Source organism: Amphiura filiformis, chromosome 1, assembly GCF_039555335.1.
Source record: "Amphiura filiformis chromosome 1, Afil_fr2py, whole genome shotgun sequence".
Lineage (NCBI taxonomy): Eukaryota > Metazoa > Echinodermata > Ophiuroidea > Amphilepidida > Amphiuridae > Amphiura > Amphiura filiformis.
Genome location: NC_092628.1, coordinates 8111281 through 8124750, shown reverse-complemented (window position 1 = coordinate 8124750; position 13470 = coordinate 8111281). Strand labels below are relative to the sequence as shown.

The 13470-nt window shown below is 36.0% G+C and overlaps 1 protein-coding gene across 1 annotated transcript in view; it reads left to right on the top strand.

The window, feature by feature from the left end:
• LOC140146850 (single-stranded DNA-binding protein 3-like) overlaps positions 1-13470 on the top strand; it is a 195232-nt gene that overhangs the window by 95812 nt on the left and 85950 nt on the right. Inside the window, 1 exon segment of the mRNA XM_072168769.1 lies at positions 9096-9159. Within this exon segment, the coding sequence (XP_072024870.1) occupies positions 9096-9159 (64 nt within the window).

The window sequence follows — 13470 nt, the reverse complement described above, 5'->3', positions numbered from 1 at the left end:
CAATGATAGATACAGTTTTAGAAAATCATCTGGATATGAATTCAATTTGGACAGATGCACTTTCGTTAGACATTTTAGGCATCAAAGGCTAAATGTGACAAACAAACTTGGATTGACCAAATTATGTTCACCAAACAATAGAACTGGTAAAGTAACATAATTTGGAATTGGCGTTGGTAATACGATTTAACCAGTAGTCCAATATGTGGTTATGGTTAAAGCTATTCTTAGATAAACAAACAAAAAAGAAGCTTAGTACTCATAGAGTTTGATAGATGAATGTACAACTCAATCTGGCTGTTTTGATTGCATTTTATTCGGCTCTAATTCCACAAGATTTGCAATGGTGAAGTGCCAAATAAGAAGCTATAATAGGTTCTTCACAACCATACAATAGACTAAGACTCTAGCTACCCATACATCTGCAAAGTTGGCATAATGTATAGGCCTATACTTTTTTATGCCTCAATTTTAATGTGAGATTGACATGTTATTTGAGAGAAAGCGGTGTTAAATTGTTATGTGTTGAGTCAAGGTCACAGATCACTTGGGATAGTGCCAGGATTCAACACAATGCACCTTGAAATGCATAACTAATGTTACTACGAACTGAAGGCATTATATGGGATAAGATGCATCCGTGTTTATGCAGTGAGAATAGGCATTCATCCTTGGATCATAACAATGGCTCAGCGGTAGAAAGGCATATCTCCATTACGTCTGGGCGGGAAAAACCTCATATTATATGTACATTTGGCCCTTAATTATGGATGAAGCAAACCCTTCAATATAAAGTCTTTCAAGGGCCAAAAGTAAATGAGTTTTTCCTGCATATACTTTGGCCCTTGAACATGGATGCAGCAAGCTCTTCAATATAAAGTCTACACCTACCAGGCTTTATTCATGTTGAAGGGCCAATGACGATTAGCTGCTGTTAGTATTTGATTGCCTGTGTAGGGGTGCACTCACGCATGATACTTCCACTCGCATGACAAGTATTGTGCTTTGAAACAACTTGTGTACACATGCAGGCAGGCATTCATACAAATAGCAGCAAGAGGAGATGCGTCTTTCTGCTGCTGAACTATTATGAAGCACACTAGGAATAACAGGTCTGAAGACGCCTTTCTGTTACTACCCCGTAACTGAGTGACCCAATCTACTTATCTGCTGACATATCAATGGTGAAATATCTGAGCCATACAGGTTTTTGTTGGTTATGTTGACAATCTAAATCATCAATCATAATATTAATTACCTTTGTAGTGTGAAAACATTGTATCTCTATCCATTTTACACCCTGATATAGCAGTATAATGTCAGTATGCATTTCATTGGGTGCAGCTTTAAATGGCTAACATTTGCGTAAAGCGCTGGCGTACACACGCACACGCTGTAAGAAGCTGCACGTTACTGCCACATCAGGCGAAAAATGATATAACATGCGTGGATGTGAAATTACAAAAGTTAGAAATGAATGTTTTGTATTCTTTGCATCTTGTTTTTGCCTGTATCTAAAATCTAAACTTCCAACATTGGCCCAGGTGGATCAGATTGTATACCATATGAGCATGTGTGTTTCTCTTTGCCTGTGTGCAATACAAAAGTTTCACCAAGACTGAAATTGGCCTTGATGGAGATTCATGTTAGTATACCACTGTGCCAGACCTGGTCCTGAAACATAATCTTTGTTGGTAAATTTGTGTGCTACTCACCATCCATAATTGCATAATAGCCATTACATTGCCTAGTTTTTCTTCCACAACAACCATGGTAGGTTACTGAAAAAAAATTAAAGTACATGTAGGTTACATGTGTCATTTTGGATTATGGCGTGAATTTGTGGATAAGTTTTCTACAATAAGTTCCTGGATATTGAAACTATGATGAATTAATGAGGTAAACCATTTCAGTAACATTTTTGGACAGCCATTTTTCAGATTATATTCCATATCAAATGAGTGCACACACTAGGAAAATAATTGAGACACATCTTTTATACTAGGACATCTGTGCAGAACATTTTAGCTCCAACTTGTAAAGCTGTGATTCGTTGGTCTCTTGCAAAGAATCTTACATTTATGAAGCCATAGAAATAATTGGCTTCTCCATAAAGCCTCTCCAGCTAGTTTCTCTTTTGGATTTTTTTTGCCTAATAATCATTTTGTAACATGAATTGGCGACAACAACAACAAAATACTGGAATGAAAATATTTGTAGATATGTAGGGCCTACATTTATAAAAACTTTAATAAAACAGTCAACAATAAAAACTGTTTTAGTTCAATTGCACTTAAATATAACAGATCATTACAGGAACTAACAAATCATGGTAGATATCAGTTATAAGGGATATAAGCCACAAAACCAAAAGTTTGCACACCTGTATGCATTGATGGCTCGGTAGTTTTTATTACAACTAGGGCACCTGTAGCTGTGAGGGCACCAGCAGCATAATGGGGCATAAAGCATCATGGCAGGTATCGGTTATGTGGGATATAAGCCGGAAAACCAAAAGGTTGCAAGCACATATGCACTGATGGGTCTAGTATGTAGTTTTTATTGCAATGTTTTTTTGATAGTTGAATCAACCCATAGACATAAGCAACATACTGACCCAGTTTTCCAATGCACAGCATATTGATTGTACATGTAATGCTGTATAGCAGGACATTTTAACAGTATCAATTTTTTTGAGATTTCAACTGTTCTGTGCAGTTTTGTAGTTTCTTGCATTCACAATTTCAAACGGCTACTAGCTACACATTTAAGCCTGTAGGTCTGAAATATTTTTGCTGACTTTTTAATTTGCGGTTCTTAAATTAACTGCAAAAATTAAAGCCTTGGAAAATTTCCGACTATGCCATATAACCAATGGTACAGACAGGTATTTTGGGATCATAAGAGGAAAGAAGCGTTGGTGGTACAAATGTAATTGTTAACATAATGGTCTGTTAGTATTTAGGTCTATTAATAGGCCTACTTGGTAGTAATTTTTTGTGGATAGTTTTATGGAAAACTTGGCAACTTGATATTTTGCATCCACCTTACAAGACAAGGTCCATGCAATACCATACTGCATATTGTTGTGATTTTCTGGTAGATGAATAAAAAACTCTGTACAATATCGACCAATGAGGGCCAAATTTCATGCAAAAACAATTTTCAGTGGAAAGTCATTTGTTTGCCATTGTCACTAACTGAGCTCGGCGATCACAAAATGCATTTCACATGAAGGACAGTTTATATATCTGCTAATTGCAAAAAGTGAAACAAGACAATATCCGAGATGAAGGATATTTGGGCAATCTAGTGCTAAACAGAGAAGTGAAATGCCAAATCTAGTGCTAAACAGAAGTGAAACGCCATCAAAGTTCCATATTCAAAGGGTTCTTAGCATAGCCGCATTAGATTCTAAGATAGCATGCTTAAGCGTAGACGAGGTATTGTTGGTCGAAGCAACCTAAAAATCGATTTCCATTATCTAGATCAATATATTATTGAAAATTAACACCTTGATGTTTTGCAAAAGTTCATTCTACAAATCGTATACTTTGCAAACTTGCTTAATTTATTGTTGTTAATGAGTTATGTACGTTTTACAAAAGTGTTGTTGTTTCAGCCCTCTTTACAACGTAACTCAAGAACCACAGCACCTATAAAAGTACATATGTGATATTTTAATTCTTCTACACGCTCGCTATGAATTGAGCAATGCAGTTTTTGCCAAAGCTCACTACCATTCGTAAGATGCTGTGAACTACCAAATCACAACAGTTTAAAATAATTAATAACCTTAACAACTGAAGTACCAGAAATCTGCAGCAGTCAGCCAAAGACTGACCCATTTTCATAGTACCCATAACCACAACATTCATGTAACACCACACAAGTAGTACAAGCAAGGTAGCGGCAACAGGTAATGTGGGAATTAAGACAGGATTAGTTGAGGAAACGAGGTAAGCTTATGGTGGAGGAAGTTTTTGATTCTCAGAGTACATGGATGTGAGGTGTGCGTTAAGCAGAGGTACCTTGCGAGAGAACCCAGGGGTGTATGACCTGATTATGATGGCATGTAGATTCATAATACAGGGACATGAGTGAAGGCACCTTGCACTTAGGGGTGTATGACCTAATTATGATCTCATGTGTATGGTACTTTGTACTTAACTGATTTACTCACCTTGCTTATAAGAGAGTTGGATTCTCAAGGAATTCCACAGGCATGTCAACAGGGTGGTGATGAGAATGGCAGGTTTTTGTACAAATACGACTCAGCCTTGATTGAGTTAATTTCACTTGTTACCAAAATCTGCAGTTAAATAGACAAAATGTGTTTCCTTGGTAGTTTATATTTTTAACATGGTAATTGAAGGCAACCAAAAGAACAGGACAAGAACTGTATAATTGTGAATATGTGATGCGATCCACCCCAATTAGTCCAAGGTGGCAATTAGGTACACATAAATAGCACATAAATAGGGAGCAAAAAAAAATATTAAAAAAAATCCAAAAACTTAAAATACATAACAACATTGACATTATAAAAGATCATAACTTTGCAACTAAGTAATGAAGAGATGTAGTGATTTCAGCGATAACACACTTGATTATTGAGTAAGTTGATGATCAAAATGGTGGTAACTCAATTTTCAAAATATCCTCATTTGGCCCGATTGGTTGGATCATATCCAGTGTTCGAATTTAGGAAAAATAAATGGTTGTCCCACGGACAACCAGATTACAATTTCTGGTTGTCCGTCTAAGTTTTTGGTTGTCCGTAGGCCTACAAATGTGACTTTTGGCTAGATTTATGGTTGTCCGGCAGTATTTTTGGTTGTCCGGCGACTTTTTTAGTTGTCCCGGGCAACCGGACAACCAAAATTTCGAACGCTGATCATATCACATGAGGAAATTAATGCAATTGAGGTCCAAATCATCCAAGTGATTACTGTAGTAGTTCCTACATTTTACAATGTCCGTCAGGTATACATGTAAATTTGGTGTCAAGGAAGAATGATAAAGTATAAAATAAATAAAATATATGCATTATTACAGTTCAATAAAATGTAACAAAATCATTAATTTTGGTAACTATAAATATTACATTAATTGACAATGTTTAGATTTGTTTCTCGATGTAAAGAAGTTTGGAAACCTGGCAACATTCTTACGGGTAAAAAAACTAGCAACACCCATGGGTCGAAAGGATAAACCGTGAAAATCATGCATAGAAAAGAAGAAATATGTCATCACATTTGATAGGAAAATGAGACCACAATGTGATTGATTAATTCCAGTCTGGATGCATCAGATCTAAATATCTTCTTGTTACTTGACACAAATTACGGAAAATGTTAAGGCTAGAACATTCTTAGGTTAGAAAAAAATATGTGAGGAAAAGAAGAAATGTGTCATCACTTAGGAGAGAAAATAACTTATTTATTGCGACAGGATTTCCTCATCTTGTTATTTTCTTCCTGAGGGCTAGTCGCTCATTTATGAATGTCTTGTGGGATTTTGGTCTGCTGCCATCGTGCTTGCAATGGGCTTTGTGGAACATGCGTTTGCTGCCCTCTATTGGCTAGAGCAGATTGTAGTTGGGTTCTCGAATCAAGATGGAGCAGTTTGTGCTGCTGGTTTTGTTTGATGCAATACTGCCATCTAGAATATTATGAGTGGTAGGAGGCTTCTGTTGACTCATATTTGTCTCGAATGCAGAGGAAATATGAACATTTTGCTCGCAGGCAGTATTATTATTGCAGAAAGAAATTTAAGTTGGTACACCAAAATTGGATCTTTTAATCGTATATAGAAAACTGGTTTAATTGGAGTACGTAAGCTAGCCTCGTGCAGTAGATGGTTGAACTAAAAGGGTTTGTTTTCACAATAAGAGCTACTTATGACAAAATGCTAAAAAGATCTGCTTAATTTGTTGAATAACAAAGACTGCATTAATATTTATATACAGACAACACTGACATTTGAGTACCAAAAAAACTCTTGAGATGCAGAAGGAAAATTAGAAAATGAATATTACAAAATGAGCTTAAATAGTTTGTATTTTACTTGTTGTAATTGACTTCGTCAGTAAGGATTATTATTACACGTAAATAATCCGTCTTGATAATTTGGATGATAAAATGTGATTCACATGTCTACCGATTTTTCTTTGAATGGATTAACAAAGACATTTAAACATTTTTGTTTTCAGTTGTTATTTATACTAAACGGATTAGTCCCGTCGTGATTCCTGTCATATACTCCCACATAATATTAATGTTAAATGTTTATGTTATGAATATAAAGATTCCGCTGAATTTATTTTAGTTGAAAAACACGCAATGATATACATGTATGCATTTGGTTATGAAATAAATCACATGATATTTGAAACCTATTGCATTGTTTTTAAATACACCAAAATATTTGTGAATATATATGGGTGTTCCAATACTTCTGCAGAGCAGAGAAAAAGCATGGATCAAAGGAAAAAAAAACATGAAAGTTGACATTTCCCCTTTTAGCTGTGATTACCCTAAAAGAATATTGTCAACTCACATAAATATTGTTTTTAAATGCCACGGATCTGAGATTACTAACTTTTTTCCAAATTATTGAGCCAAACTAAGTGAGTTGGTAAATGCTAAATGACACCGTGATAAATTAACAAGTAAGAACTGAACTACTCAAGTTCTGCAAGGAATTCTGTGCACTTTTATTTCGAATGTTCAAGGTACTTAGTACTAGGCTCAGGCGATTGTTAAAAATAATCGATTTTGATTAATTTTTTTTTTTTAATCGATTATTTTCGAAGTATTGAACACCGCGTGACTGTAATAGGTTGAGCATCATTTGTTACATAGAATCCCACTATTAAACATTGCTGTACATTTTAAGTGGAGAAAGATGTGTTTAACAGTTGTTTCACTTGTTATTCTGGTTGTAGTTTCAGCTAATTATCACCTATAAAGATGCAACTACTTCAAAAACCAACCACCTAAATATTTGAGTACCCGATTAAAAAAAAGAATCGATTATTTTCGATTAATCTAAATATCGCCTGAGCCTGCAAGGTACCAGTATATCCATATTACTACTGGTTGTGTCCGACAAGATAAACTAAATCATCAATTCATCATCCTCTTTCAATGTGCGGCTATTTACTAGACTACAGCACTTCATATGCGTGACATTTATTGAGTAAAACTAACACTAAAAATTGCTGCAACAACAACAAGAGATTCCAGCTTGAAATAGACATAGCAAAGTCTGCCCCAAAACACACCTGAAAGATTTTAATAACAAATCAGGGCATATACCGCCCGGAGGTGGATGACGAAGAAAAATGAACATGTTAATAAAAGTCGCTTGCATAGATTGAAAGAGAGGGGCAACTAAAGTCAATTTTATATTAAACTATTTATTATTAAAAGTTACTAAGTTACCGGGTGTTTTTTTCTTTGCATGTTGGCTTTGGATGTACTTGATTGAATTAAGGTGGAGGTGGTTTACAGTAAAATCTTTTCATCTGGGTTTATAGGAGAGTTTGAGGATGCAAGAATTTGTAGGAATAAATTCCTACTTTCAAATGTATTTACTGAAGTCAGGCAACCTTAGTTTTAGCACCTTTTGATCAAAGTAGTAATTTACAATAGCAAATAGCATTTCAAGTGAAATTGGGTTTCTTTTGTATGCTTTTCAATATTTTTGAAAAGATCCTCACATTTAATGTCTCACATTGACTGATGTCTTGCTAGGACACAGCAGACAGGCTGCCCTCGATTTATATTTTCTGAAAAGAGTGAACTTGCATAATTTTGTGAGAATGATTTTCGAATGAAAATGGCACTGATCATGATGCAGTTTCTAACAACTTTCTATCAGAGTGAATTTCTATCATATATTTTGTGCCCAGCACATTTTCACATCAAATTATTCTGGATGCATGAATCTATGATGACAGTAATAGCAACTGGGCTATTCCATTTAAAATCCACCCTACCCCTGTGGAATATTTTGGAAATATATTCTACAGGGGGAGTATGAATTTTAAATGGAATGAACACGGTAGTAGCCCGATTTGAAACTCACCCTTCCTCAGTGAAAGATTCTGGTTGAATCTTTCTCAGAGTATGTATGCAATTTAAATAGAGCTGCCTAATGTGTTCATTCCATTTGAAACTCATACTCCCCCTGTGGAAGATATTTCCAAAATCTTCCACAGGGGTAGTGTGGATTTTAAATGGAATAGCCCAATAAGACATCCAGATACACATCTTTACATCACTCCATTTCTTCATTGACAGATGATCGTAATCAATGGACAAACACACATCTCCCATTACATACAATCAAATTACATTGGAACAAAATGGATGAGAATCTTAACAGGAAAGTTACTACTAAGCTTCAAATTTGATGGATGTTCAAGTTGTAGTTAATTCTGAATCATAATGGAATGTAAATAATGATGCTCAATGTGGGTGTGTGGTAAAGTTCTTAGAAATTGCTTCATCAAATCATTTGATCCTCCCCTTGTGTTGTAATTGTGTTTTGTTTTGTTTTATTTATAGGATAATATCAATGAGAGGAATATTGATATAATTAAGCCATTTATGATGCACTCATTGATATCTGAATATCTTGTTAAGAAACAGAATCAACATGAATTTACCATTTGAATGATTAGATTTGGCACTCACTGTTCAAAGTGTTTCTAGTTATGCTCATCACCAAGTTATTACTTGTGGTTTATTTGGTTTCATTGCAATGCTGACAGAAAGAGTTCATGCTTTGTGACTTATAAAAAATGACTATTGTTTCATAGTGATGTATAACAGACATCAATTTTATATGTGAAATGGCATGACAGATAATAGGCAATAAGTTACGAGTTGTGACGTGGGTTACAAATAATATCATTGTCTCTCCTGACATGATTGTATTTGTTACTCTGTTTGAACCTGGCATTGTTAAATTGAATATGAAATATTATTGCTTGTCTATTCTTTCCCAATTAATGACCCGATATGGAAGACTGGATGATAATAGTTATTAATCAAACTTGTTTCTCTTTTTTCTTGAAATTCCAGCCCCCAGTAGGAGGCCCAAATTCACAGGCGATGCTACCAAATTCCATGGACGGGGTCAGACCGGGTAAGTACAGTGCAAAAAAAAAATGTTTTAAAACTTATTTCTTGGTCTTGTATCGTTACAAAGTGGTATGTCTTGTTAGTGTATTTATTGTAATGTTCTGGAAAGAAGTACATAACATTATTGACAAAGCAACATCTATAGACTAATACTGCTACCATGGAATAACAGCATAAAAAGAATGTGGGTCATTCCAGGATCATGCAATGTATGGGGGTCATTCCAGGATCATGCAATGTATGGGGGTCATTCCAGGATCATGCAATGTATGAGGTCTCAGTGTTTCCCTGATGTGATTCAATTGGCCAATCAGAACCCCACTACAAAGTTTACACTGTACACAGCTCTACACGTTAACAAAGTAATCAAGTGCCATTATTCTCTACAAGCAGTTGTTTGAAATAAAAAGATTCAGACACTAACATTCCTATCAAATACAGCCAGATACAATATATATTCTATGTGTAGTACACCTGTATCACCAACATTCTGTTACCAAACACGAGTCATTAAAGTCCCATCAACCCTGAAGATGACACCCACAGGAGTATGTATGCCTCATTACTCTATGGACATTCCTGCTGTAGCATTGTTTGCTAGCTGGAGGCAGACATGTCATTCCTTTGAGGCAACAGTAATGTAGCAATATGTTGATGTACACATATGAGTGGTTATGTACAATTCAATACTGTGACCAAATGTCAAATACACTCACATCATTGCCTTAAAGAGGAAGCCCTGCTTGGCCAGTTCTTCTGTGAAGAACTGACTTACACCTGTTACTTTGATGATAGACAGAACAGAATTTACATGGATACATTTTAACCTTGACTAATCCCCTAAGGAACTTAGACCAAAAGTGGGGCTTCATCTTTAAGGGAAGCAGAAAAAAGGCTTTATACACTATTTGGCCAGAAGTTTGAAAAAAGTGACTTGTTACCTGTATGTTGATGCACACATATGAGTGGTTATGTACAATTCAATACTATGGCCAAATGTCAAATACACTCACATCATTGCCTTAAGGGAAGCAGAAAAAAGGCTTTATACACTATTTGGCCAGAAGTTTGAAAAAAGTGACTTGTTACCTGTATGTTGATGCACACATATGAGTGGTTATGTACAATTCAATGCTATGACCAACTGTCAAATACACTCACATCATTGCCTAAGGGAAGCAGAAAAAAGGCTTTATACACTATTTGGCCAGAAGTTTGAAAAAAAAAGTGACTTGTAACCTGTACACTGAAGTGCTAACACTTCAATCATTATACTGGAACTGTGCTCAAAAAGGGTTATGTGCACTATGTATCAAGATCTGTGCATGAGTCCTGCTTTTCAGTCATGTTGATGGAGCAGAAGTCATCATCACACTTCATGCCAAACAGAGTATAGGGAAGCACTTGGCTTGGTACTTAATCATCAATCTTAAAGTATGCTTTGTAACATTTGAAGTATAACATTGCTGTGAGGCATGTTATATTCCCAACCTTTCTACTCCACACTTGAGACCAACCAAAGCATACCAAGTAGTGTCAAGTCAATCTCCTGCCTGTCCCAACAATATGGATACAATGGGCTCTTTCACTTGAAGTCCACACTACCCCTGTGGAAGATTTTGGAAATATCTTCCACATGGGGAGTATGTTTTTCAAATGTAAATGGTTCAAGTTAATAATTTTGAAACCCATACTGCCCCTATATTATGGCTTGACCTATATCTCCAACAACTAGAGTGAGTATTTCAAATGGAAGTTACCCAATTGTCTCTTCTATTCAAAACTTATACTCCCTCTGTGGAAGACTTATAAGCTAAATCTTCCACAGGGGTAGTGTCGATTTTAAGTGGAATAGCCCAATACACCTTTTGGGTAAATCCCATAAGCATTGGCAGGTTGACCCCTGATCATGTCACGCCGATGCGCTCATTGTTGCTGACACAGGCTTTCAAATACATAGTACAATGTTCGCTAAATGATGTGCACATCGGCGTGATGTAAAATGATGACAGCTCGGGTCTACCCGCCAAGACTTATGGGATTTACCGAAAAGATGAATACAATATCATCCAAAAGGAAAATATATCTACTATCACAGCACATGTCAATATATATACCAGTTGCGCACATCATCATTCCAATAATTATGTAGTCACATTCGATACAATCAACACTAACATTTTTGTCAAGAACTATGTAAACAGTTTAAAACCGGATCACGTAACCAAGCAAAATAACCACAAGGAGCTGTTCTTCTATCACAACCACAAGCACAAACTTGTCATTTTGTGTCAAATCAGGCTATTCCAGTTGAAAGCTATACACCCCCTGTGGGGAAAATAACCTTATTCTCCACACAGGGGTGTAGATTTCAAAAGAGTCGCCCATTCAGGTAACCCCATTCGAGATTCACACTCCCAATGTGGAAGGTTAAGGTCGTAGTGATCTTATAACATATGGGGTGTAAGGATTTCAACTGGAATAGCGCAATAAAAAAGCCTCTTTATTCTTTCCGTCAAGATGCTCCAAAGTGGTATCAGTTTACCAAGAAATTATTGTTCCAAAACATTATTTCAACAAGCAGCAGAGTCGTCTGAGCAGTATTCAATGTCGGTTATTATAGACCTGCCATGTTTGTTATAAGAATAAGCATGGTCACAAGTGTTTAGTTACGAGGAAAACTTAACCCACGTCTCTCTTCGTTTTATAGCCATGTGTATGCATGTCGTAAGAATGCACAACATGAATATAGATACTAGCCATGTTGGGAACTGTAATCTACAATGAGGCAATGTCGTGGAAGATAATTGTCAACAGCTTTTTTTTTTGCCAGATTTCATCTTTGGAAATTTGGAGTAAGTTGAGCCAAAAATGCAACATTTGACCTTAGAATAGACAACATAGACCTATGCAGTAATTGTGCATTTGAAACCCAAGAATTGCTTGTTTGTACCCATTTGACTATATTTCTATGGCAATTCCAAAAACATCACAGAAGTTACACATTTGTAAGATTTGTTTCCATTAACCCCTGAGAAAAGCACCCTTCTTGGCAGCATTTCTGATTGGTAAATTGATTATGTTCATCTCAGAGACCATATTGTAGCTTCTTAATGTTTTGGCTCAATCATATTTAGCCCTACCACCAATATTATTACCATATTGCTAATTGGCTCAATAAATCATAATAGTCGTCCTACGTGGGAACAACTCGGCATACCACCTTGTTATTCCATTTAAAATAATGCTATCGCCCATATTTTATCAGGCGTTAGAAGCATGGCTAGGTTTCCAAACAATACTTTTATTCACTAAATGATGTTTAGATGGGATTCAGCATTGTCAAGTATGATGGTTCCAATGTTAAGAGTAGACTTAACCAGGTCTTAAAGATCAATTACCTTGTTGGAATAACATGAGTCAAAATGCTGTGAGGCCTAACTGCTCCAAGCGCCGCTTAAAATAATTAAAATGCTTTATGTTTGCATCTGTGTGATATGATTGATGTTATAGCAAGCATGATGATATAATGCAAGATTTAGATACATTACAACGTGTCATTACACTTAAAATATCATTCTGCGGCGACAGAAATCTTAGTAAAAGTAGCTATTTCTTAACATTCTTGTCTTCAGCAGGGTAACATTTAATCCATCAGCGCATGCGTGCATGACGGATCGTATTTGCACACGTCCGCAGTGTATATCGCAAATTGACTGCGACGTTACCAAAGTGTGCCACCTGCATTGGTTGTCATCATCGTCGTTTTGTTGCGGAAAGTGTGTTGCAAATTACGAGAATTGAATTCTAGGTGTTGCATTGGTCATAACACGTGTCCGGACTGATCACGACTGATGTTACATTTCCTTTTGCTTATTAAGATTTTCAATGCATGCATAGTGTGTACCCCTCAGGGTTTTTCTTTTTTCATTCTGACATGTTGAGTTTTTATGTTATCACATTTAATATTGGAAGGAACAAAATGAAAGACAGACTTAACTTGTCAACCATATCGTATATAAATTAGTATCATAAATCCGCTTACAAATTACAGAGTGTGAATCGTTTCAAGATGTACAAGTATGGCAAAGGACAAAATACCACCTGAGATTCATTGTAATGTGTGATTGGTTGAGTTTTTATTCAAACTCTCACTCACAGCCATAAGCTGAATTTATACTCGATTGCTTTGGCTGAACAGAGAATTGCATGCATGCTCTGTTTAACTTCCGATTTCAGAGCCGATCGATCAATGTCCATCGCTGTTGCAAAAACGATGTAGCTTGTGCAAGTTCCAAAATTTTTATCAAGTAGG